The sequence below is a fragment of the Cuculus canorus genome, chromosome 12, assembly GCF_017976375.1.
Source record: "Cuculus canorus isolate bCucCan1 chromosome 12, bCucCan1.pri, whole genome shotgun sequence".
NCBI classification, from domain to species: domain Eukaryota; kingdom Metazoa; phylum Chordata; class Aves; order Cuculiformes; family Cuculidae; genus Cuculus; species Cuculus canorus.
The window spans coordinates 22,529,758-22,553,823 of NC_071412.1; the positions used below are offsets into that span (position 1 = coordinate 22,529,758).

At 57.3% G+C, this 24,066-nt stretch overlaps 3 protein-coding genes across 26 annotated transcripts in view; all 3 read right to left on the reverse strand.

Annotated features, from left to right (window-relative positions):
• CPEB1 (cytoplasmic polyadenylation element binding protein 1) overlaps positions 1 to 4,045 on the reverse strand; it is a 37,623-nt gene extending 33,578 nt beyond the window's left edge. The window contains exons 1-2 of one of the 5 annotated variants that reach the window (XM_054077817.1): positions 4,001 to 4,045; positions 2,455 to 2,632 (exon numbers count right to left, since the gene is read on the reverse strand). In XM_054077817.1, coding sequence (XP_053933792.1) covers positions 2,455 to 2,530 — 76 coding nt within the window. In that variant the 5' untranslated portion in view covers positions 2,531 to 2,632; positions 4,001 to 4,045. The other 4 variants (XM_054077818.1, XM_009567223.2, XM_054077819.1 and 1 more) reach the window with 4 other exon arrangements.
• Positions 4,046 to 9,987: 5,942 nt separating this feature from the next.
• Positions 9,988 to 20,690, reverse strand: AP3B2 (adaptor related protein complex 3 subunit beta 2). 11 transcript variants are annotated; one of them, XM_054077913.1, is made up of 28 exons: positions 20,433 to 20,690; positions 18,321 to 18,396; positions 18,163 to 18,237; positions 17,935 to 18,030; positions 17,692 to 17,852; positions 17,478 to 17,544; positions 16,891 to 17,073; positions 16,599 to 16,775; positions 16,264 to 16,361; positions 15,911 to 15,965; positions 15,696 to 15,767; positions 15,467 to 15,529; positions 15,084 to 15,216; positions 14,892 to 15,001; positions 14,640 to 14,816; positions 14,369 to 14,555; positions 14,149 to 14,267; positions 13,869 to 13,980; positions 13,362 to 13,560; positions 13,117 to 13,288; positions 12,976 to 13,030; positions 12,590 to 12,696; positions 12,256 to 12,487; positions 12,083 to 12,167; positions 11,363 to 11,460; positions 11,231 to 11,254; positions 10,608 to 10,746; positions 9,988 to 10,410 (listed from the first exon to the last, which is right to left on the reverse strand). In XM_054077913.1, the coding sequence occupies exons 1-28, from the start codon at positions 20,543 to 20,545 to the stop codon at positions 10,260 to 10,262; spliced, it is 3,336 nt and encodes a 1,111-aa protein (XP_053933888.1). In that variant the 5' UTR covers positions 20,546 to 20,690; the 3' UTR covers positions 9,988 to 10,259. The 11 variants fall into 11 exon arrangements, with proteins under 11 accessions (XP_053933888.1, XP_053933885.1, XP_053933884.1 ...); XM_054077910.1 differs by having other exon boundaries at positions 9,988 to 10,488; XM_054077909.1 differs by lacking the exon at positions 20,433 to 20,690 and adding an exon at positions 19,035 to 19,935 and having other exon boundaries at positions 9,988 to 10,488; positions 14,369 to 14,468.
• Positions 20,691 to 20,848: 158 nt separating this feature from the next.
• LOC104064848 (uncharacterized) lies at positions 20,849 to 23,818 on the reverse strand. 10 transcript variants are annotated; one of them, XM_054077918.1, is made up of 5 exons: positions 23,653 to 23,818; positions 23,098 to 23,172; positions 22,923 to 22,940; positions 22,152 to 22,666; positions 20,849 to 22,078 (listed from the first exon to the last, which is right to left on the reverse strand). In XM_054077918.1, the coding sequence occupies exons 1-5, from the start codon at positions 23,668 to 23,670 to the stop codon at positions 21,829 to 21,831; spliced, it is 876 nt and encodes a 291-aa protein (XP_053933893.1). In that variant the 5' UTR covers positions 23,671 to 23,818; the 3' UTR covers positions 20,849 to 21,828. The 10 variants fall into 10 exon arrangements, with proteins under 10 accessions (XP_053933893.1, XP_053933899.1, XP_053933894.1 ...); XM_054077924.1 differs by having other exon boundaries at positions 22,152 to 22,384; positions 22,465 to 22,666; positions 23,098 to 23,818; XM_054077919.1 differs by lacking the exon at positions 23,098 to 23,172.
• Positions 23,819 to 24,066: the final 248 nt, after the last annotated feature.

Genomic DNA, 24,066 nt, shown 5'->3' on the forward strand with positions numbered 1-24,066 from the left:
GCTGGTGCACCAGCACTGCTGACTCATCCACACCAATAACATCAGCTCAGCCAGGGCAGCTTGGGTTGTGCTGTTCCCAGTCTCTCGCACAGCCCAGAGGCATCTCCCAAAACAGACTGCACATTGCCACTAGCCTCAGTGAGGGCACCCAATGCAGGTGCTTTCCCATCCCAGGATTCTCTGGAAAGTGAGCACATCTCTCTTCATCACAAGTCTGTCACTGCACAAGGGATTTGATGGAAGCTAAAAGCCTCCTGCCAGGTTGCCTAAAGCCAAGCAGGAGCCCACCCTGGTCCCCAAACAAAGGAGTGGCTGCGCCAGCAGCCAGCTCCTAATTGTGAGACTGCCCTCAGCTGTTGTGTCAGGGACAAGGAAAGCAGCTTAGGCTGCCCAAAAAGCACATCTCCCGCTGCCATATAATGGAAGCAATGTTTGCTATAGGAAGCCTCCCTTCTCTACAGGTCTCACACACTCATCCTACAAGGCATCTTCCATAGACATGATCCAGTGACAGCCTGGAGCACCAGCACAGTTTGCCACTAAGGGGAAATAAACCCCGTTTTCAGTCACAGCACCACCTCTCTGCAGCTCCACACCAGAGACTCTGCTCTGGACACCCATGAGAACACTGTAGTGAAAAAACAGAGTGAGCAGAGACTCACATACAGGTCAGTCAGCAGGTTCGCTCCATCGCCACGTGGACACCCGGTCCCTCAGAGAGGAGCTTAACATCTCAGACTGCAAATCAAACTGATGCAATAGCTCTGAGCCCAGACCTAAAACTGGAGCTAATGCACACCTTCACAGGATCAACCTGCTCCAGCAGGCAGGAACAGCTCCTTGATCAGCTAGGTTACCTTTAGGAAGTAAGCAAAAACAATGAGGAAACATTCATATTCCAAACTATAAAAGGAACACGATTTTCAACAAGGCAACCAGAAACAACTTTCACGGACTTGTCAGCGAAGAAAGGAAAACACTAAGGTTTATTTTTCCCATAGGCTTCCAGTGCATCAATATCTGATACATCACTGAGTAACACTGGGACTAAAAATATCTAAACAGCTCAAAACCACAGCGAATCTCTAAAAAGGCACCACTAATCACACCACTGACCTGAACGAGTTAACACTGACTACACAACTGCACAGGATTAGCCACTGCAGCATCCCCCAACACTGCTTTATTAGGCACATTTCAAGCATTGCTGGCTCTAGATCTGTACCTCGAAGCAGACGATTCCCTTCCTCTGGCATTTCTGCAGCACCAGCACTGGATCACATGGCCAGATCAGCCCCCAGTCTACAGCACTAAGCCCTTCAAACACCCAGGAGATTAAGCCACACTGGAAGTCATCTGGTAGCAGTCATTTTGCTAGTCCAGGACAAAGTTGCACTGCACAAGCGTCAAACAGACCCATAGGACACCCAGACACCTGTTTGCAGCTTTTTTTTTTTTACAATTATCTGATTAAAATTTATCAGATTATCCTCAAGCACAAGGCAACCCTGCCTCCCTGTGACTGCAACGAAAGCTCCCCTGCCTGTGGCAGCTTGCAAGGTCACCAGCTGGTGAGGTTTTCCCCTTTGCTTCCCACTCTGTTTTGGGACAATTCCAGAGGTCAGTTTGTTTCCAATAAGAGCCAAAGTGTTTATTAACCCTATAACTCAAAGACTGGAGGAGCAACAGCAATCTCTTTCAAGCACCCAAATCTTTGGCACAGGCACCACTGCACAGGAGTGCACTGGCAGGAGGAACAGCTGGGCAGGTACATTTACTGGCAGATCTTGCCTGCTGTAGGGAGACAAAAGCACATCCTTCACTTACCTAAAAGCAGGACCAGACCCAGCAGTCTTTGCTTTGGCACAGAGCCTTCTGTTTTGAGGCAGACTGAGTGCAAAACACCAGAATATACCCACTCTCCTCAGGCTGAAGAAAGCAAAACTCGCAGGACTGATTTCATAACCTCAAGCTTGCTTTGCAAGGAAGTCTTCACCTACATGTACTGCTTCAGTGCACTTTCTAAACATACAATTAACTGACCTGTAGCAAGCAGTTATTCAGAATTCTTTTGCATTTTTGATGTATGCAGTGCACTAGCCATGTTCATCACTAACAGCTTAATTCTGCCTCCAGGAGATGCAGATCATATGGAGTCTGCTGGAACCATCCACACCAGAAGATGGCAGGTCAGGCAGCAGGAGCTCACAGACTGCCAACAGGATGACCCACAGCATCACAGGGAGCAGAAACAAGCCTTCCCAGGCATCTCTGTACTGTTATCCATCTCGGGCGCAAAAATGCAGCCCCCCAGTACCACCCTGGCATTAATTCTGGCTCCAAGTAGTTCTGTGCTCACAAGCACATGCCAAACACCACCCCATGGTCCCACCAAGCGGCTCCCTACTCCACCAGCCCCAGATCCTCAAACTTACCTGAGCCCAAACACCTCACCTGGCAGAATGTCACATTTGCTCTTTGTGACAGGTGTGGTGCAGACTCCACTGAAATCCAGGGAATTGTCCAACATGGCATTTATTCGGCGGAACACATCTGCATTGCTGCAGGTGGAAAGCGCAGGGGCATCTGGGCTGTCCCAGTAGTCTTTTATGCTCCTCCCAGTATCTTCTTTCTGGTAAAGAGAACAAGCACAAGTGTCAGGCAGGCTAGTACTCACGACCCAGCTTTCAACACATTGTGGAAAGCCTGGATGGCCTCCAAAACTCATATTAGCTTCAGGATCCTGGTCTTCACAACACTGAAGTACAATTCTTGGCATTAAAGAAACAGTTAAGCAAATGACTCGGCGATTTGTCAGCATAGCACATCAGACCAGGACAGCCCCAGTCCAAACTGGTACCAGCTCACCATGGCTGGCATGAACTTTAGACCAAGAGCCACAGCACCCAAACTGGCATGGTTGCTAAGAGGAGCTCCCTGCTGCTTGCCTCCAGCACATCACATTGCTAAAGCAGATATCTGGGCAACACAGACAGTGCCTTCTCCCAAACATCGACCTCCTGGCACTAGGGGACAAGAGGGATGCTCACAGAGGAGCCACCATAGCTCCTCCTGTGCATGGCAGAAGAGAGCAAAGCTTATTTCACACACACTCCCCCCATATCTAGGAGCTCTGGACATCATCCTGGAACAGCCCAGCAGCAGCTACACCAACACTTCAGAAACCAAGCTTGCAGAAAAACTGACTTCCCCACTAATCAAACAGCCCCAAATCCCGAGGTACCATCTGGCAAGGCAGGGAATTAAATCCTGATCTTCCCTTTAGGCAGGACAATGGAATGTTGCCCCAACCCAGTTCTGCATTAGCACGATACTCCACAGGCACTGATCCACAAGCACCAAGGTTTTGGGACCACCACATGCAGGCCTGAGCTCTTGTAAAGCTTCCTCCACACAAAAGAGATCAACTCCCTCCTGCTTGCTGGTACTGACCCAGAGAACCAGCGAGAGCAGCTGCATCCTCCAGCTATGCCTGCACACCACTTCCACATCCAGGCTTGTTCTGGCACAGCTGCACAGCATCCAAACCTCCACCAATCCAGAGGCCACTCAATTTCATTTCTAACCAGTATTTCTCGACCAAGTGCAGGTCCTCCAGCCACCCAAAATCCGCTGCAGCAGAACTCTGCTCCTAAACGTGCTGAGCTAACCCTATCGCTATCAACTACGACCCACATTAAAGAGAAGAGCAGGAAGGCACAACCTCGCCAGCCTTTGCCTCCGGAGCAGAATCCCTACCATTGAGCAAATCGAGTCATAGCTAAACTCCAAAAGCTGAATGGCAGTGGGGCTGGCGAGTAAGCCTCTGCTGCTCCAAGAGGCAGAAAAGCCTGTAGCCCAAACTGGGCTGTTTGTACCTATCAAGGAGACATTTAATACACATGCCTGTTGGATGCGTTCCCGGGGGTACACTCCAGGCCTGGCTTCTGCCTTTGCTTCACCCACTGGCAAGCCTAAAGCACCGAGCTGTCTTACTTACAAGTCACTCCTCCCTGCTCTTCCTGGCGCGCGGCAGCTCTAAAAGGAATTTCCCAGGGACACCGGAACTTTAGCCTAGCCCGAGCACGGGACTGGCATTTCCCACCCCCCACCCCCAGCCAGGTCGTTAGGAGCCGCGCCATAACGCGTGTATCTGATAGTTTTCTCCGCACCGGAGAGTTTCTCCCGAACAATTCCGCTAAAAGTAAAGGAATCCCCGTCCTGGAGGCAGCAAGAATAACCTACTGAACTGTCGACTCTCACGATGCCTCCGGGCAGGACCTGAACAACCGATTCGGGATCCCAGCCCGTTTAAGGCTATTAACATCCATTCAGCATCGAGATCTTTGCCTATGGAGAGGGGCTCAGCCCACTTCGAGATGAGGTGCTGGGACTCTGCAGGCACAATGCCGCAACATTTACAAGCCCCGAGCAAAACAGGTAGGGCTGAGCTCCAGGCAAGAGGAAACGGGCAAGTCGAGCTTTAAGCCATCTTTATAAAAAGCAGCCGGGGGCGCAGCAGCTCAATTTAAGAATGCATCGCAAGAAAAAGTGCCACATCGGGCTGCTTCGGCACAACTGCCAAACTCCACATACTCCTCCTGTCGCAGCTAAAGAACCTCTCACAGCACGAGGCAAGGCTTTTCCCGAGGAGACAAAAATAAACCCAAACGCCTGGCTCATTCCTGCTCATTTAGCATTTGATGCTTCCCGCAGCTGGCAGTGGCAGTCCTGCTACAAATTGGAACAGGAAACAGCAAAAGTATGGCCGTACATTTCATAAAAAAATTACTTGCACTTAGAGCTTTTTAAGGTTCAGGCTGTCAAGGATATCTGACAGATTCTGCAAGCATCCCGGCCACAGGAGCTGGCATCCAGCCCCTCACAGGAACGGGCTTGCGTCTCCATACCTTCTTTCCTTGTGAAAGCTCACCACCTCCCTAAACCAGAGTGATTCCTTTGGAAAGAGCTCTGCAGGCCTGCAGAGCACACGGGGCCCAAAACATTCCCGAGTCTGGATAGCCCAGTGGAAAGAGTTCACAGGCATGGAGCTAAAGACTAAGCCCATATCCTTTAGTCTGGACACCAAAGCACAGGTAAATGTCACACCTAAGGCTGCGTCCTCCAGAACCTGCTCTACTCACAGCCCTGAGCCAAGACAAGTAAAGAAGTGCTCCTGGGCCCAGTTACGATTAAGTTTCAGTGCTCTATCTTGAAAGGGTTTGGCCATGAACATGTGCTGCCTGCTCAGGCTTCCCTGGAAGCCCTCCACAGAGCAGCGACTACAGGGACCGCATACATCTGGAGCTGGTGACCCCCTCTGCTTTCCCCAAGGTGCAGCCCAGCAGCACTGGTGGGTCCTCCTGCTCCTTCCAGGGGCCCCACCAGCAATCCAACACGGTGTGAAACACTGAGGTGTCATCAGTGACCTAACAACAGCATTGTCAGCTGCTACAGCACTCAGTCCCAACCCAGACCAGGAGGCACCATATCCTCAGTGCAGCTACTGGATGAACAAACCAGTACAGAAGTGTGATCCAGCTGACAGATCAAATTTGAAGTCAAACATCGCTTCCTGGTAAGACACTTAGTCTCCAATTAAGAGCCAAGAGTTTCCAGGGATGTTCCTAGGTCAGAAACAAACCAGAAAGGCAATCCATTTCTCTGCAACAGGGATGTAGTACTGCAGAGCAAACGGTTTAAAAGCTCCAGGCCAAACCATTGTGGTAGACCTGGAACACAGACACAAGGCGAATCTCAGGCAGGAGCCCAGCTTCTCACATCCTGTCTCAGACAAATCCTTAGCCAAGCATCCACGTTCAAGCATGAAGATGTAGCCCCAGAATGCTAAGAGATCTTGAGGAGGGCACCATCAGGTTCCAGACACCTCCAGCACCTCAAACAAACTACACTGGAGTGAGGAATGCCACACTTGATTTGAAGTACAGAGGAGTCTGCACTCCCTCAGAGTAACAAAGACAACCAGTGAGCCTTACCACCATGGCAGAGAGTTCCATTTGCAGGCTCTGCATCCAGAGTGCAGCAGCTGTCAGGTCTCTGGAGCTCACATCCCATCAGCCCCAAGCAAGCCCCAAGCCCAATGCAGGACATGCCCCTTCGGAGCCATGCTCTGTCAGTGGGACAACAGGCACCTGAGCAGCAAGAGCCACCAGATGCCCAGGGTAAGTGGAACTGAAGGCACCTCCACAGCCTGAGGCAGACACGCCCACAGGAAGCCTACCAATAATGAAATCCCAGGGCTAGGCAGAACCTGTGGCATCACAACAGCACTAGCACAGGATCAGGATATCCAAATCCTTAGGGGAGTCATTAAACACTGCTTGCTGCAGGTATGGCCAAGATGCACATCAGCTCCTGGGGATACTCTGGAGCAGACAAGTCTCCTCCACCTCAGCCACAATTCAGTCTTTGCTTTTCACGCTTTCTGTAGAATTCCCACTGGGCAGCACCATGCCAAAGCAGTGCTCAGTGCAGGGCTACAGCCAGGATGGCCTTGAATCCCCAGACACAATTTAACATGCTGTTAAAACAGTGTCACTTACAACATAACCAAGCCAAGATGGTTCCATACTTTAACCACAAGCAACTCGAAAAGTCATTTTCCCCCAGTATATTTTGCTTCCCAAGATGAAGTCAGCTAAGTTGATAAAAGCATAGTATTGGTGTAACTGTTCCTACCAAGCCACCAGCTCACAGCTTCAACTCATCCCAAACAGGGTCAGGCCAGACTGCACTAACTCTCACCATTGATAAGGCTGAGCCTAAGCAGCTCTCCCAGGGTTTACTCTGGGTAGAAAGGGTCTGGAACACACCTGGCTGAAATCAAGGCTGGAAGGGATTTGATGGCAGTGTTTTACATGGGAGTGTTGCCTTCAGAACAACACCCAACATGCCCAAACTCTTGTTTCTAAAGAAGCTTCCTTGTTGTGACACCTCTTTTTTGGTGGTTTTGGTTTGTTTTTTTTTTTTTTTTTTGGGCAACAAACCATTTTGAAGCTATTATCCAAGCAGCTCTGGCAACAAGCATTATCAAAGCTGCCTGTTACAACACACTAGCAAAGCAGAATGATGTTTTAATTGGTTTTGGGAGACCGTTCCAGTGGACATAAACTGCAGCAGAGCAACATGACCCTGAAACCAAACAAAGCACTCAGCTCTGGCTGGAGCCTCTCCACACTCCAGCTGCCAGCTCAGGTGGCTCACCTATCAGGAACATAGCTGCATTAATTGGATCTAGCTGGGGAATTCTGAAGGGTTTGAAAAAAAAAAAAACCAAAAAACCCCTTGTTTTCCAGAACACTTGTCTCTTGCCTCTGCCCATACAGCACAGAGTTAGGGACCGTGTCTTCCAGGATCAGAAAAAGAAGCCAGCTTTGCTATGTAGAGCTTGCAATCACCTGTCTTAAGATTAAAATAACCACTCTGTTCACTTTGCACAGTGAAAGAGACAGAGCTTCAGAGCTCCTTGAGCCACCGCTGGCTACCAAGCAAGACCAGGGGTTCCCAATCAAGCCAAAACACACCCCACCATCAGGAAACCAGGGCTGAGCCCCTACACCAAGCTCTAAGCCTGTATCATCCCCATTGCGGCCAGCAGGAGCAGAGAAGAGATCGACCCTCTGCACTGGAGAGGCTGCACCTTGACTCTTGGACTCAGTTCTGGGCCCCTCACCCCGAAGACATTGAGGGGCTGGAGCCTGTCCAGAGAAGGGAACGGAGCTGGGAAGGGTCTGGAGAACAGGGGTTGTGGGAGTGGCTGAGGGCCCTAGGCCTGCTTAGCCTGGAAGGGAGGAGGTGAGGGGAGACCTCATCACTCTCTGCAGATCCTGGAGAGCTGGTTGGAGCGAGGCGGGTGCTGTGCTCTTCTCCCAGGGAACAAGGGATGGGACAAGAGGAAATGGCCTCAAGTTGTGCCAGGGGAGGGTGATATTGGATAGTGGGAAATATTCCTTCCCTGGCAGTGGTGAAGCCCTGGCAGAGGCTGCCCAGGGCAGGGGTGGAGTCCCTGTCAGGGTTCAAAAGCCAGGCAGACACTGCGCTCAGGAATGTTCAGTGGTGAACAGGGACGGCTGCATCCCATGATCTTGAGGTCTTTTCGAACCACGTGACTCTGCGGTGCTATGCTCAGCTCCAACTCTCATATAGAGGGCAGAATCCCATTCCCACCCCGACACCACACAAAAAAGGCGGGAAAACTACTTCAGCACGCCTGGCGAGACCATGTGACAGGGCGGCCGATAGCTACCTTCCCCTTCCCACGTGTCCTGCCCGCTCCCCTCACCTGCGAGAATGCCATGGGCAGCAGCGCTGCAGGTGAGACAGCTCCCACAGCAGAGGGAGACCACGGCAGCAACCCAGGCCCCACCCGCCCCGCCGGCTTTTATGGGCGCAAACTCCACCGGGGGGGGCGGCGGGGGCGGGCGTCGTGGTAGGGGGAGGGCGGGGGGAAGAGAGCACGCGGCGCATGCTCGGCCACGCCCCCTGCTTCGCGCGCCGCTTTGCCGCACTGCTTCCCGCGAAGCCCGGGGCCGCCGTGCGGCACGCGCCCGCGGCGTGGCCACGCCCCCGGCCCGGCGCGTGCTGCTTTCCGCTCTTCCCTCGCCCGCCGTATGACCACGCCCCCTCTCCATGGCTACGCCCCAGCCCCTGCAAGAGCTGCTTCCCGCGGTTCCCTCACCCACCGCGTGGCCACGCCCCCGGTCATGTCCTCTGTCCCGGGCCACGCCCCTGGCCCGGGCCGCACAGCTTCCCGTACTCCTCTGACCCGTCGATGCCCGGTGCAGGCCGCTGGGCCCCTCTGAGGGTCACGGGACCCCCACCCCCTAAGCGGGACGGGGTGTCCTCTGCGTGCCAGGCAGCTTTGGCTCCAGCTCCGGGCATCTGAAAATGGTTTTTCCCTGTGGGAGCATGCACTTCATGACCAGTGGTTGCCCATGCAGCAGCTCTGGCCCCAGGCACCGTGGAAACAGGATTTTCCGTGCAGGAACAAACGCTTGAAGCCCAGTCGTTGGTGGTGCTGCAGCTATGGCCCTGGGAGTCATTGAAATGCATTTTTCTGTATAGAACACTCGATGCCCAGTGTTTTGTGATGCTGCTGCTCTGCTGTGGAAATGGGGTTTTCCCTGCAGAAGCAAATGCTTGACACCCAGTGGCTGCCCATGCTGCATCTCTGGCTCTGGGTGTCATGGAGACAGGCTTTTCCGTACAGGATCAAACGCTTGATGCCCAGTTTTGGTGTTGCTGCAGCTTTCGCTCCAGGAGTCATGGAAATATTTTATTTCCCTACGGGATCAAAGGTGTGTCACCCACTGCTTTGTGGTGCTACAGCTCTGGGTGTCATGGAAATGGATTTTCCCTGCAGGACCAAACATTTGACACCCAGTGGCTGACAGTGCGGCAGCTCTTGTTCCAGGCGTTGAGGAAATGGGTTTTCCCTGCAGAAGCAAACATTAGGCGCCCAGTGGTTTGTGGTGCTGCAGCTCTGGCTCTGCCATTATGGAATTGGAGATTTCCTTGCAAGAGCAAATGCTTGATGCCCAGTGCTTGGTGGTGCTGTAGCTCTGGCCGGTGTTTTGTCACCATAAGAAAAAAATAAAGGCGATTTTATGCCATTTCTGGACATTCTCCCAGCCCTTTTGTAGCACTAGGAATGGCTGGTGCTGCATTTCCTCTCGGAGTCAGTGGTGCCATGCATCCTCTAAGAGCCACAGCTGCCTGGTTAACCCCCCTGATCCGGTGGGAAGTGTCCCTGCCCATGGCAGGCGTGTGGGAACTGGATGGGCTTTGGTGCCCCTTCCAACCCAAACCATTCTATGATTCAAGCAGTGCCACACCGAAGGGACTTGTGTGATCCCCTGATGTCCCCACAGCCCAACCTGAGGGATGCCAGCAGAGCCTAGCATGGGGATGGTTTAGGACTGAACCAGCTGCCGTGTACACAGAGCAGAAGAGGGGAAGGAAGCGAGTTCAAGAAGAGCTTTATTGGGAGTACCATAATAAATAAGGGTTACACTAGGAAATCGTAGCAAGGGGCCGAGGGCTGGAGCTGCTGTTGCCCTGTCCTTTCTCCCATCTGCCCCATCTCACTCCTTCCCAGCAGCAAAACTGGCCTGGGGTGCACTGCCTGCCACCTTTCTGGGATCAGGGTGGGGGATAACCCAGCAGAAATCAGGGCAGGGAGCGTTCTGGGGAGCAATGTGGGGCAGAGGGAGATTGGGACGGCAGAGGGGCCTTGGCCATCACTGTGTCAGGGCCTGGATGATGTCCTTCACCAGCATGGTGCCAATGACCATCTTCTCACTGTTAATGGTCAGCTGTGCCGCGGCACCCTCCCGTTGCTCCAGGGTGATAAGCACGAGGCTCCCGCTGGTCACTGTCTTGGCCGCAAACCTGCCCGTGGCAAACAGGGCTTTAGGCTGAGCTGTCCCTCCATCACGTGGGATGCTCCAGTGGGGTCCAGGGAGCCGTCTGCATCCACAGACACCATCATGTGTGGGTTCACACAGGCCTGGAGCATCCCAGCTGTGATTCAGGTGAGACCAGAGAGGTGGCAGCGCCTGCCTGGTCCAGGTGTGGGGGCCAGCTACCTGTACTCGTTGTCGGCACCACAGGGTACACGGCCCACATTGGCAGCCGAGGTCACTTGCTGGACGATGGCGTGGTCACTCCGGTATTTCTCAGATAGCATCAGCTTCTCTGTGATCTCGCTCATGCCCGTCAGCTTTCCTGGAGTGAGCAGTGAGGCACCTGCTCCCTCCAGCCATGCACCCAGCAGCCGCATCCCTTGCCACTCCCAAACCAAGGGCCTCCAGCCGCCAGCTCCCTGCATCTGCATACCCCACAACATCCCGAGCTGCCCTGCTTGCTCCTCTGCAGCCCAGCAGACACAAATTTGGGAAAATCCTTTCACAGCCCTTCCTAGGCCCATTCCCCTGTCCCTGTCCTGTGACAGCAGCCGCATCCCTGGGGATGGGCTCCACTGGCAGCGATGGGGCCAGGTGCTGCAGGGCACCCACCGCTTGGTGCAGCCCCCATCTGTGTGGCCAGAGCGGGGATGCTGCTGCTCCAGGAGCAGAGGGATGCAGGATCAGGGTGTCCCCATCACTCGCTGGACACGGTGGGGCCACCCTGGCAGAGGGTGGCCACCCCGGTCGTGGGGAGCAGGAGAGGGAGCAGGGCTACTCTAGGGGCCTGCCGAGTGGCCACTTACCCTCGCCTAGCCACGCAAGATGTTCTAGGGCCACGGCAAGGGCGGCAGAGGGGACAAAATAGGGATAAGAGGCAGTGCTGGGGCGGCAGATGCCCGTGCGCCGCCTCGTCCCTGTCCACGTCCCCCACTCACCTTGCTCCTTCCTGAACTCATTCTCACTCATGAAGACAGGGGCCATGAGTTCCCCCACGGGAGGCTGGATGGAGACGTAGAAGTGGCGTGTGTGGGTGCTGGGGAGACAGATGGGTGAAGGGGCACATCCTCAAAACATGTCCTCCCCGTGTCGCACTTCCCATCACTGCCCTGGGCAGGGGACGGATGGAGGGATACTGAGGCACAAAAGGCCTTGGGCATAAGGGGAACCTGTCAGGCTGGACCTGGGGATTCTGTCACCTCCTCATTCCCTGCCTGGAGCTCAGTGCCTTTCCTGCTTTTTCCTCAACTACTCCATGCCCATCCGTGTCACACCTCCCTTGGAAGGACCCTTGTGCCCATCCCGCTGTCCAGCATCCCCTGGAGGGACCTTGCCCCACTGTCCCCTGGAACGCTCTATGCCCTCTCCTGTTGTTCTCTGTCCCTTGGAAGGATGCTGGTGCCTGTCCTGCTGTCCCCCATCCCCTGGGGCACCCCATGCCCTGTCCAGCTGTTCCCCTATCCTCTGCTGCTCCATGTCCACTGGACGGACGTTGATACCCATCCCACTTTCCCATCCCCTGAAGCATCCCATGCCTTGTCCCTCTGTCTCCTGGGGCACCCCATGCCGTGTCCTGCTGTCCCCCATCCCCTGGAGCACACCACACTGTCCCCACACCCTGGGACACCATCCTGTCCTGTTCCATGCTTGGCACTCACCACAGCTGGAAGTTGGCTGCCTGGGTGGAGTCACAGAAGTCGATCCCCATCACCACACTGGCAGTCTCCCCAGGTGCCAAGTACTCTGAAACCACAGGGCTGCCACTGTGTCCCATGTCCTCTCTACCGCCACCCTCCCCACAGCACCGCCGCCGTGCTGCACCATGCCATACCGATCTCAGGGAACTCCTGGATCCGCATGCCAGAGAGCGGCTTGGGCTCACTGACCCGCAGGCTCTTCACCTCGGTGTCAGTGTTGTTGGAGATCTGGATCTGGACGGCCACCATGTGTTGGTCCCCTGGGAAGGGCCGTCGGCTGAAGCAGTACTCCACCGAGAGTCCCTCGCCCGCCATGCGGTGCAGCAGCTCATAGGTCCTCACTGCACCGAACCCTGGGCTCAGCAGCTGCAGGGGAGCAAGGGATTGGCATGGGCTGCCGACCCACTCCCTGCAGCCTTGGCAGGTGGCAGGGCTGTCCGCCCTGGGAAGGGTGTTGAGGACACTCACGGTGGGTGCCAGGGAGGTGTCAATGAGCGTGAGGCCCTCCAGGTCGGTCACCAGGCTGGTGGAGATGACACTGCTGGAGGAGATGGGCTGGGGAGTAGGTGGGGTGACTGTGGGGTTGAGGGGGAGGAAAGGGTTAACAGAGCTCTAATGAGCCATAGCTCCACTAGGACAGTCCTATAGGCACAGGCCCATGGGAACAGACCCGGTGGCACAGCAACCTGCCCCATGACCATCCTCCAGGGACAAAGACATCTCTCCGGTCCATGTCCCAGCTCAGCAGCCCAAAGGACCCACAGGGCCCTGACCACACTGGGACGGGTGCCCGTGTCTCAGTTTACCCAGCACCACTGTGCTGGCCATCCCGCCTGCCCCGAGCGGCCACTCACAGTCATCCAGGTCGAGCAGGGAGATCTCCTTGGGGACGGCCCTGCTGCTGGGGGGCTGCTCAGGGGCAGAGAGAAGGGAGGGGGTTAGTGGCAGTCGGGACCCCAGGCCCTGTGCTGCCCCCTGCCCAGCCCGGTCCTCACTGCCTTCCTCTGAGTGGCCTCCGCCTCGGAGCCAGAGTCAGAGCCTGAGGAGCTGCTCTCAAAGCCGCTGGCCTCCTCCTCCGAGGTCTCAGCACAGCCCTTCTTCCCCTGCAGCGCCACCTTCTTCTTAGCCTTCTTTGCCCTCTCCTCATCCTCCTCTTCCTCACTGGGGCTGTGGGGAGAGTGTGGCTCAGAGGGGGCTGCAGCAGAGCTCAGCCAAAGGCACCGCGCCTGCCCGGGGGTACCTGCCCGCGCTGCCTGGGGCTGCCTGCCAGGAGCCTTCTTTCTCCTTCCTCTTCGGCCTCTTCTCCTCCTCCTCCTCCTCCTTGTCCTCTGACTGCTCCCCGCTGCCTTCCTCCTCTTCTTCCTCCTCCTCCTCACTCCCAGAGCTGGAGCTGCTGGAGCTGCTGCTGCTGCCGCTCTCCTCGCTGCCAGACTCAGGCTCTGAGTGGTACATGTCTCAGCCCTGTGACTGCATCCCCCACATCCCCCCCTCCTCCTGCTGCATCCCACATCCCCCTGCCACAGCCCTCTGTGTCCCGACAGGTCCCCACCACAATAGAATGTACCCATGGCAGTGTCCTCCTGACCACTGTGGCCACTGTCCCATGCCCCTGCGTGGTGTCCCTTGCCTGATGCCCCATCATGCTGGCTCCTGTCCCATGCCCCAGCGTGGTGGCACCCACCTGATGTCCCTGCCCCAGTGACACTTGCCCAGTGCCACACCACCTGCCATGCCACCAGGTCCTCACCACTGTCTGCTGACTCTGTGGGCCCTGACTCGCCATCCGAGTCGGAGTAGAAAGGTTTCTCCACCTTCTCCTTCCTCTTCTCCCGGCTGGTGCACTTGGTCCACTCAGGAACCTGCCAGCATAGGGTTGAAGGAGTGGGGTCATCACCCATGGGAGGGGGGACCAAACAGCAGCCCTTGCCCCATCCTCTCCCCAGAGAGGGGACCTTCCAGGGCTCTCCCAAGAGCTCGAGGTGGTGCCCCCTTCTTGGCCCTCCCGCACCCCACAATGCCCCACGCACCTCCACATTCCTCACAGAAGGGTCGGGGGCCTCGTCCGGCCAGTCGGGTAACTCCTGGTAGCCCACAGCCTTAGTGTTGAGCAGGTGGGACAGGGAACCCAGCTGGAAATGGTCTCGATCTACAGTGGGATGAGAGGTGGCAGCAGCATGGAGACAGCCATGCAGCACTGTGGTGACAGTTTGCGCTGTGTCCCCATGCCGTATGATTCACGGTGGGTACCTTTGAAGGAGGACTCCAAGATGGGAGCGGGTTTTTGGGCTAGAAAGAGCTTCTTGGCGTACTTGTTGAGGGCCCCGCTCTTCTCGGTGGGCACGATGAGCTGGCGGATGAAGCGAGCCCGGTCACGGATGTCATAATTCTGGTCGTACTTGGCCAAGTTGAGGACGTACTGGGTCAGTAGCTTGCTCTGCGCCAGAGCATGTGCTCAGGGCCAGCCTCTCTCTCCCCAGTGAGGAAACTGAGGCACACAATTGGGCCACATCACCACTACCTGCTTGGAGTTGGTCAGGTAGAGCTTAGCTGCCAGGTTGATGACCTGCAACTTGACGATGTCCTCCTCATTGGTGAAGGACTTGGCCATCTTGCGTAGCACATCAGGTGCGATCTTGGGCACATGCTCGCAGTACTCACCAATGAGCCACAAGATGCTGGCTCGTGCCATCGGCACCTGCAAAATGCCCCCAGGCACATGGCACCGCTGCCACTCCCCTGGGTCCTGAGGCCACGCAATGCCTCAACCCACCTGGATGTTGTCGGTGAGCTTGGCCATGTGCTTGATGATCTCGCTGTGCTGGGCTGGCTGCATCTGCAGCAGCTTTTTGATGACTACCACAGATTCGGCCACCACCAGCTCTGCAGGCAGGGACCTGGCCTCAGCAGGGTCCTGCCCCGAGAGCGATGGAGTCACCGTTTCACCCACACTGCAAGTACTCACCGTCTCGGTTGGAGAGGAGCTGGACCAGGCCGTTGAGGCAGGTGTCCCGCACCTTGCCAATGTTGGTGGCGCAGCGCCCAATGGCTTGGATGGTGGCTGCCACAAAGTCCTTGTCCATGCTGCGGATGTAGGTCTGTGCAGGCATGGGGACACACACAAGACATGTCACCTACATGCCAGTGCTGGGCATCCTCCCACGTGGCGGTCACACACTGGGGTTCTTTTCTGCCACCCATGGGGTTGGCATGGCCTCAATCCACTCCTCCTGATGGCCTCAGCCCACTCCTGGTGGGCCTCTCCTCCATCCCCTCCGTGGTGGTGTTTTGGCACCCAGAGTCATGCCAGGGTGGCACCCCAGCAGCCTCAGTATGGCCACGGCATACCTGGAACTCCCGCAGGATGGTGGAGATGTTGGTCTCATTGGCCAGGTTGGTGAGGACCTCCAGCTGCAGAGAGAGGAAGAGATGGGCAGCATGATGGCATGGTGCCAGGACATGAGGTCCTAGCTGTCCTTTTGTGCCTAGGGCATGGAGGAGAGCTGCCTCACAGGGAAGGGCTCCAAGAAGCCCCAAAGCCACCAGTGGTGGGTTCTGCTGGGTGTTTAAAGCCTACCTTGAGGATCTTGATTTGTGTGGGGTCTGTGGAGCGGATGTAGAAGCTCTTCAGGTAGGGTTCAAACATTCCCTGCATGCACAGCCAGTGGCGTTACTGCCACCCCTGTCACCAAGGCTACCTGCAGGGAGCTGGCCCTGGTGACCCTGCTGGCCAGCTCTCATTCCACTCCAGAGTCAACAGGGCCAACTTCTCCCACACCAAGTCTGACTCACCCGTCTTTTGATGGACATTGTGGCCACGTTCTGCAGCACAACATACTGCACCTCGCTATGGGGACAAAGAGGGGACCACCATCAGCATGGCAGGGCTGGACCTCCCCAGCACTCCCCTGTGAAGATGGAGCAGGATCCACCACTAGGCCTGTGCCACCACGGCACTGGCACCCCATGTCTGGGCTAGGCCAGGCCTAAAAGCCTGGAGTTTTTTTGGCAGCTTGCCCCAACTAGATGTCTCCATGAGGAAGGTCTCTTGGGGTGTCTCTCCCAGGGTCTTGGGGCTCCCCGTAGGTCCCACCAACCAAGCTGGCGGGGCAGTGGGGACCAGTGCAAGGCCAGGTGCCACAGACCTGTGACTCCGCAGAAGCCGCACCAGTGCCTTGGCGATGACGCCGACCTCTGCCTTGGGTGCCAGGTGGAAGTACAGCTGCGCCACAGCCATCACCACCTGCAGGGAGACACCCACATGTCACCTGGCAAGCACCAGGACGCCCAAAGGGATGCCTGTGTCTCCCAGACTCCCACCATGCAGCACCTGGAGGAAGCCCATTCCCAGGGACATCCAGCCTTAGATGTCCCTCAAGCACCATGCTGGCTCCTTGGCCAGTGGGGACATCACAAGGCTAGGATGCTGGACACCACCAGTGGCCTCTGGGTATGAACAGGGCTGGAGATGGGGGCTCACCGCAGCATTGCGGCTCTGCAGCAGGGGCTTGGTGTTGCGCAGGAGCAGGCGGTGGTCGGGGTCCATGACATAGGGCTTGCGCTTGGCCAACGGGGCTGCCTCTGCCTTGGCATCCTTGGTGTCATCCTCCTCAGAGCCATAGAAAGCCTTCTCGGTGCTCTCCTCCAGCAAGGACTCCTGACAGCAGATGAGATGCCTTGCACCCCGCAACAGGACCCTCCTTCACCCCACCGCCCTGGGGCTACCAGGGAACCCCAAGGCTCCCAGAGCACCCTAAGGCTCTCGCACTCACGTTCTGGTTGGGGCTGAGGAACTGGGTGCGTGCGTAGCGGGTCAGCATGTTGATGATGACCACTTGCCCCCACTCCTCCACGTCGATGAGCAGGTTGCAGAGCTTGCGGTAGTTCTTGTGGATGAGGTCAATGCGCTCTGGGCAGACCTCCTCAAATGCCATCACCACGCTGCCGGCCACGAGCTGAGGAGGGAAAGCCTGGGGTGATTCACTGGAGTGGTGACATCTCTGTGAAGACGCTGATTTGGTGGGGATGGTGGCAGCCCTGCATGGATGTTGGATCAGTGGGGAAAGTGGCATTCCCAGGAGGATGCTGGCTTGGAGGAGACAGTGACATCCCTGTGAGGATGCTGACTCTGGGGATGGCTGAATCCCTGCATGGACATTGAATCAGTGGGGATGGTTGCATCACCATGAGAATGCTGGCTTGGTGGGGACAGCATAACTAACTGCAGGGGTGCCCACTCTGCATGGATGGCAGGACACCAATTTGATGGGGTCATCTGCATATCTATGAGGATGCCAGGTCAGCAGAGACAGTGACGTCCCCAAATTTAGAGGCAGAGGAGATGTGGTGCCCTGCTCACTGTAGTCTTGTCCGCCAGGAGCTTCTCAATTACTTCGATGAGTTGGTCCTTCTGGTCAGAATCAAGGCTGCAAGGGGAGAATGAGGTGGGCACGGTGGGACCAAACTGCCCCCAACCCTCCCATCCCTGCCCATTTCTGCCTGCATCGATCAGCCCAGACCCTGGAATCAGGTGCCTATTTGTAACCCCAAAATTTAGCAGCTGACCCTGTTACCTGTACAGCTTGGGGATGGCATGGGCAGCTGTCTTGCGCACATACGGGGACATGTCCGAGGCAGCCTCCTTGATGGCCAGCATCATGATGGGCACAATGATGGGAACGCGGATACTGGAGAGGACCCGCAGGGCGCTGGCGCGGATCAGCTGGTTGGGGTCCTGTGCAGACAGGCAGGGGACTGCAGCACGGCTGTGGGGGCCTTACTGTTCCCTCGTGCCCTGGGGCTCCAAACCAACTCACCTTGAGTCCTCGCTGGAAGGTGGAGATAGAGAGCAGGGCAAGGTCCTGCTGCTCCTCTGCGTAGCGCACCAGGTAGACATACACCAGCTTCTTCACCTGCAGGGGTGAAGGTGGTGGGGTCACCTCAGAGCCCCCCAACCCTGTCTCATCCCCAAAATCCTCCTGCAGGGGAGGCATCAGACCCTGGCATCCACAGGTGCCAACATGGCCATCCAACACCTTTCTCACCTCAATGTTCTTGCAGGCAACGTTTTTCACCACAGCTGGGAAGAGGTCAGAAGCGTTTTTCCCCCGGGCAATCATCTAGGAGGGAAAGGAGTGGTGTGACACCAGGCCACTGGCCTGGCACAACCTGGCATGGCCCTGCCAGCGGCAACAACACCCACCGCCACGATCCTCTTCATGGCCTCCAGCTTGAGTGAATCCTTGTTGCTATCGAGCATCTCTTTGAGGTCATCATGCCTGCACCGCATCAGGGGAAAAAAATCCCATTTTCCCATTTTTACTCATTTTTAGTAATTTTGTACCCATTTTTAGCTTTTTCTAGACTTTTTTTTTTTTTCTCTTTCCCAGCTTGCCATCAGGCTGGTAATCCAACCCTTCACCATGCAAAATTTATTGGGCAGGAACTGGGCTACAGCCAGGTGAAAGAGGAGCCGGAGGGACTGGCATGGTGCTGGCACCCAGATCTGCCCCATCCCGTGTGCTGGGATGAGGACCCCAGCCCAGCTGTGGGTGTCACTCTAGGACGTCTTCAAATCTCTTCCCAGGGAGCAGGCACCCATCACTGGCTCCATCCCAGCCACCAAAAATGCCTTGGCTGAGTGTCCCGTGTCCCCTCATGGGCACAGTGGCACGGGCAGACCAGTGCACCCTGATGCAGAGCCCCTCCCCAGTCCCATCCCCAGGCTGGGAAAATGCCACCAGCCTTCTGTAAGCTCAGCTGTCACCACTGTCCACTTTCCTATGGGACATCCATCCCCACCAAACCTTGCAAGGCTGCATCCGCTCACAGAAGTTGGGAGTGGCACCCATGGGATGATGCTCAGCCAGAGCCACTGTCACCACAGAGCCCTGGGGGCTCCTTGAAGGTGTCTTACCACGGCGGTGCCCCAGTGCCAGTGGTCACTGTGGGCTCAGGGCCAGAGAGGGGCTGCAGCTCATCAGCTCGCAGGGCACTGTAGCAGGCGGGTTGTCCAGCTTCGGTGGCCAGCACTGGGCTCGTCAGCTCTTCGGCCACATCACCACCCACCGGTGGTTTTGGCCCCACCGGGAGCTGCCGCAGCAGCTTCTGCACCGGTGGCAGAGCCAGCATGGCTTTGGGCAGGGTTGGTGGCCCTGAGGACAGTGGCAGGGCTGTAGCCCTGCTCCTCCTCCTGGCTGAAACCTGATGCTGGCATTGGGTTACAGCCGCGATAGACACCCTTTGCGATTGACACTGATCGACACCTTTCCCAGTGGATGAGGCCACCCCAGAGTGTCACCTTCCAGGTGAGACCCATCCTGCAGCTGGGGCCTGGGGACACTGCAGAGGGCTCCTCCCCCAGGTGCTGGAAGGGCTCAGTCCTGGCCAGGGACCCCACGTCACGATGGGCACCCACTTGGGTGGTGGGGTGGCAGGATGGGACATCAGTAAGTGTCACACCTGGAGGATAGGGTGAGGTTTGGGGGGCATTTCTGCTGCCCCATGTGCCCCAGGATCCAGGGAAGGGGAGCACACAGGGGATGGGGACACTGCTCCGGGGTCTGGGCTGCAGACAGTGCCAGAGTTGGGGACCTGCCAGGGCTGAGGGGATGCTGGGACTCCCAAGTTCCTGCAGCTCCAGGGACCCCCCCACCTTCCACTGCATCCCTGTCCACTCCTCCAGCCACCTGCTACACACAGGGTGACATTTCTCAGCACCCCCACTCCTCACTGGGGACCTCGGGGGGTGGGGGAAAGTGCTGACACCCAGGGACCCCCATGAGAGCCAGCAGAGCTTAGGGGGACATACAGTGTCCCCGGGGTGCCCCCGGACCAGGGATGCAGGGGTGGGGGGGAGGGGCTACACAGCCCCCACTTCCAAACCCTCACAGTTTTCCCCCAAAACGCTCCCTGACCTTTGCAAACTGCAGTGGTGGTGGCATGACTGTGTCCCCATTCCTGTCCCCATCCCAACTGTGGTCCCTATCCTCATCCCCATCCCCATTCTGGTTCCCCCGAGGCCCTGGACAGCCCAATTTGCAAACTGCAGTGGCTGCAGTGTGACTGAATCCCCATCCCTGTCTCCACCCCATCCCCACCCCGGTCCATATGCCCATCCCATCCCCATCTCACCCCGAACCCCATCCTTGTCTCTCATCCCCATCTCACCCCTATCTCCATCTCGGTCCACATCCCCATCCTTGTCTCCCATCCCGGTCCCGGTCCCCGTCCCGGTCCACATCTCATCCCCATTCCCTCCTATCCCTTCCCATCCCGGTGCCCCCGCCTGGGTACCCGGGCCCCATGCCCGCACCTCTTGTAGTCCGCGGCGAAGATGCCGCCGCTGGCGGGGTCGTGCCCGTACTCGGGCTCGCCCAGGCTGGAGGAGCCGCCCTTCTCCTCGCCGTACGCCGGACCGGCCGCCATGGCGGGATGCGCGGAAGATGCGCGGGGAGACGGCCGGGATGCGCGGGCGCCGAGGCTGATGTCAGAGGAGGCGGGGTCTCACCGCCCTCCCCACTGTCTCTGCGGTCTCAGTGCTCCCCACTGCACCCGGGGCCCCCGGGATGCTTGGTTTCGGCGGGGCAGCACTCAGACAGCACGACCCCTCCCTAATCTGCAGGGGGGAGGGTGGCTTTGCACTCCCACCCTGCACTGGGTTGGAACCCCAGCCCCTTTGGAGACCCTAGTCCTGTCTGTGGACCCTGCAAGGCTCCCACGGACCCCTTCCTCCCCAGACCCACAGATTGCTTGGGGATCCCAGCCCTGCCTGGGATTAGGGCCTTCCTGGGGACTCCAGATCCCTGGTAAGACCACACGTTTTGGGGGATGCTAGCCCTCCCAGAATCCTCATCTCTTCTGGGAACCCAGCCATTCTACGGACCCCACGGTCCTCACAATTACCCCAGCCCACTTGCGTACCACCGCCCTCCCAAAGAACCCAGCCTTCCCAAGGGCCTACACCTCTCCTGGAGACTCCAGCCCTCCTGGGGAACCCTACAGCTCTCCTGGACAGGGCTGACACTGGGGACAGTCACAGCCCCACTGCCACGGCAACGTGCTCCTTCATTCGACATTTCAACTTGCAAGAGAAAGCTGTGCATGTGCAGGGATCTTAGTTGTGCCCACTACTGTCCCCACTGCTGTCGCCACTGCTCACAGACCAGTGCCAGTGCCAAATCTTCCCTCGCATCTCTTCTGATGTACACAAGAGGCCGAGGAAGGCTGAGGGCAAACCCAAAAATCAGAACAAAACCCAGGAAACCCCTGGATGAGTTTTTCCGCTTCTCAGAGATTGGGTTAATTTGCTAATTCGACCTTAAATATGAAGCTTAGGAAAGGATGGCCGCAACACTGGAGATCCTGGAAATGTGGGAGATCCTGGAAATGCTCTTGAGCCAGAGGAGCTGGATTCTCCAGGAATGCATGGCATGCAGCGACCTCCCACCCACCTCTGAGAGACCTTCCTGCACCCCAGCCTGGAGTCAGTAAGGGTCCTCGGGGGCCAACGCTGATGACTGAGCTCCAGCCACACTTGTCACAGCTGCTTGGCCAGTTTCCAAGCCAGCAGCCCAGAGACTTATTTATTCTGAGGCTCCAAACCAAATGGCAGCAGCAAAAGAGGCATCTGCTTGCCTCAGGAAGCCAAGAGCGGTGGCTCCCTTTGAGGGAGGCAGGAAAGGGTGGTGGCACCAGGACTTGGATGTCCTTTATGGGTGGTTTTGGGGAAAGGAGCTTCCTTCTGGGCAAGAGAAAGCAAAAGCGAAAACAACAGATAGCAAACAGAATTGGCACAGGGTCTGGCTGCAACCATGTATTGCTATGTGAGAGGGATTCCAAAGCCACCAGCACAAGGCTGCTCCCCCATGGAAGAATCCTCCAGTTCCCGGGGAAGGGTGCTCCAGCCCTGGCTGTCCCCTGTGCACATCACTGCCTCCATCACTGCAGTGCTGGGGACACCTGGGAGAGAAGCTGGGCTGTGGTGACACTCGGTGGGGTGGAAGTCAGGGTTCCTCAGGGTGGTAGCACCCACCGTGGCACCGGCGAGCTGGCCCAGCCCCAGCAGGGCGAGGGCAAAGTGGACGCAGTTGTAGGTGATGGCGTCGTACTCCACTGCCTGGTCCATGGCCATCCGGATCCGGTGCTGCAGGGTGGCCACATCCAACCCTTCCTTCCTCCGCAGCACCTTGGCTGCACCCCGCATCCGCAGGAGGTGGTTCTTGCCGTGCTTGGCCACAATACCTGATGGAGATGTCCCTGAACTGCCTGTAGGTCAGAGGGGTGGCTGTACTTTCTGTCTCTTTCATAGGGACATTCCAACACCATGACCACTTCCTGGGACTCACCTTCCAGGTGGATGATCTCCCCGTCACCACAGTAGACACCAGCATGTGCTCCCCACCAGCCGGCCCCCCCCAAGGCCAGGGGAAAGAGAAAGAGGTCCCCGGGCTGAGGCTCGGCCACCCCTTCCGGGACCACATCGAAGTGCTGGCCCAGCAGCTCCTCGCAGAGGAAGAACGCCGCTGTGCTCACCACCCCAGCTGCTGCCTGGAGACCCGTGCACATTTCAGGGCCACCAGTGCCCTGGGGACAGCAGCAGCTTCACCGACCCACTGGCTCAAGGCCTACCCCCGGTGGCTTAGGCACAGCTTGGCTGTCCACCAAGATGGCTGTCTGGGAAGGGGCCATCTCCTTTAGGTGCTGAGCACCCATGGGTGCTGGGGAGAAGGCAGGGTGTGCTGGATTGGGCCCTGTTGAGACAGGGGTGAGGTGTTTCGGGCTGGGGGAGGACGCTGGCACTCACCTGCCTGGAGCTGCCCACCTGGAGGGACAAAAACCCGGTGTCAGCCCTGGTGGCACCAGGGAGATGAGACCCAGGGCACCGGTGTCATAGCACAGCCCCTGTCCACACTGCTACCTCCCTCCTGCCCAAGCCCCTTCATGGGGACCCTGTGCCAGCACCCCCAAACCTGTCGCACCCAGGAGCCCAGCCAGCGCCAGGGCTGAAGGAATGGCCAGTCCGGGACTTGCAAGGTCTGCACCAGGCTGCTCACCTGTGGGGAGAGGGGGCAGAGCACACCAGGGACCCATCCTTTGCCAGCACCCATCCTCTCCTAGAGCCTGCACCTGTTAGCACCTGTCTTAGCTAGCACTCACTCCTGTTAACACCCATCTCTGCTACAACCAACCGCTGTTAGCACCAGTCTTTACTAGCACCAAAACCTGGTATCATCTCTCTCGGCTGGCACCCATCCTTTGCTGGCACCCACTCCCACTGCCTCTCACCCCTGTTGGCACTCACCCGAGGTAGCACCCATCCCAGCTTGCATCCAGCACTGGTAGTGTCTATTCTTCCTTTCTTGCCAGCACCCACCTCTGTTGCCACCCACCCCCAGAAACCTTCCAGGACCCCCTGCGCCCTCAGACTCAGCACTGGGCAGGTCCTAGATGCTGGGTCCATGGGCACCAGGTGCCGTGGCAGAGGGATGGGTCCACCTGGATGTGGGTGCCCTCCTTGCTGGCTCCCTCGTTACCTGGGCTAGGAGATTCATCTGCAAGGAGAGAATTTGGTGACCAGAGCGCTGTGGACAGCGGGCCCTCTCTGTCCCCAGACAGCTGTGGTGCTGTGTCACCCTTCCAAGTCCCAAGCCAGAGCCTCATGCTCTGTGCCTGCCTTGGTTCCCCTACTGTGCCGAGCTCTCTCACCTCTACAGCTCCCTCGTTCTGCCGTGGTCTCCAAGCAGCTGCCAGCTCTGAAGGTGGCTGCAAAACAAGCCCTCTACTTGCACCGCCAAGTGCTGCGCTGGCTCTTGGCACCCACACGTGGTTCCACCAGTGCCCAGGAATGTGCCCAGACCACACTGACCGGCCCCACCGGTCCCAGCACCATGGGGCCAGTCCCGGGGGTACCAACTAAACCTGAGGTGACATTTCATCAATGGACACCT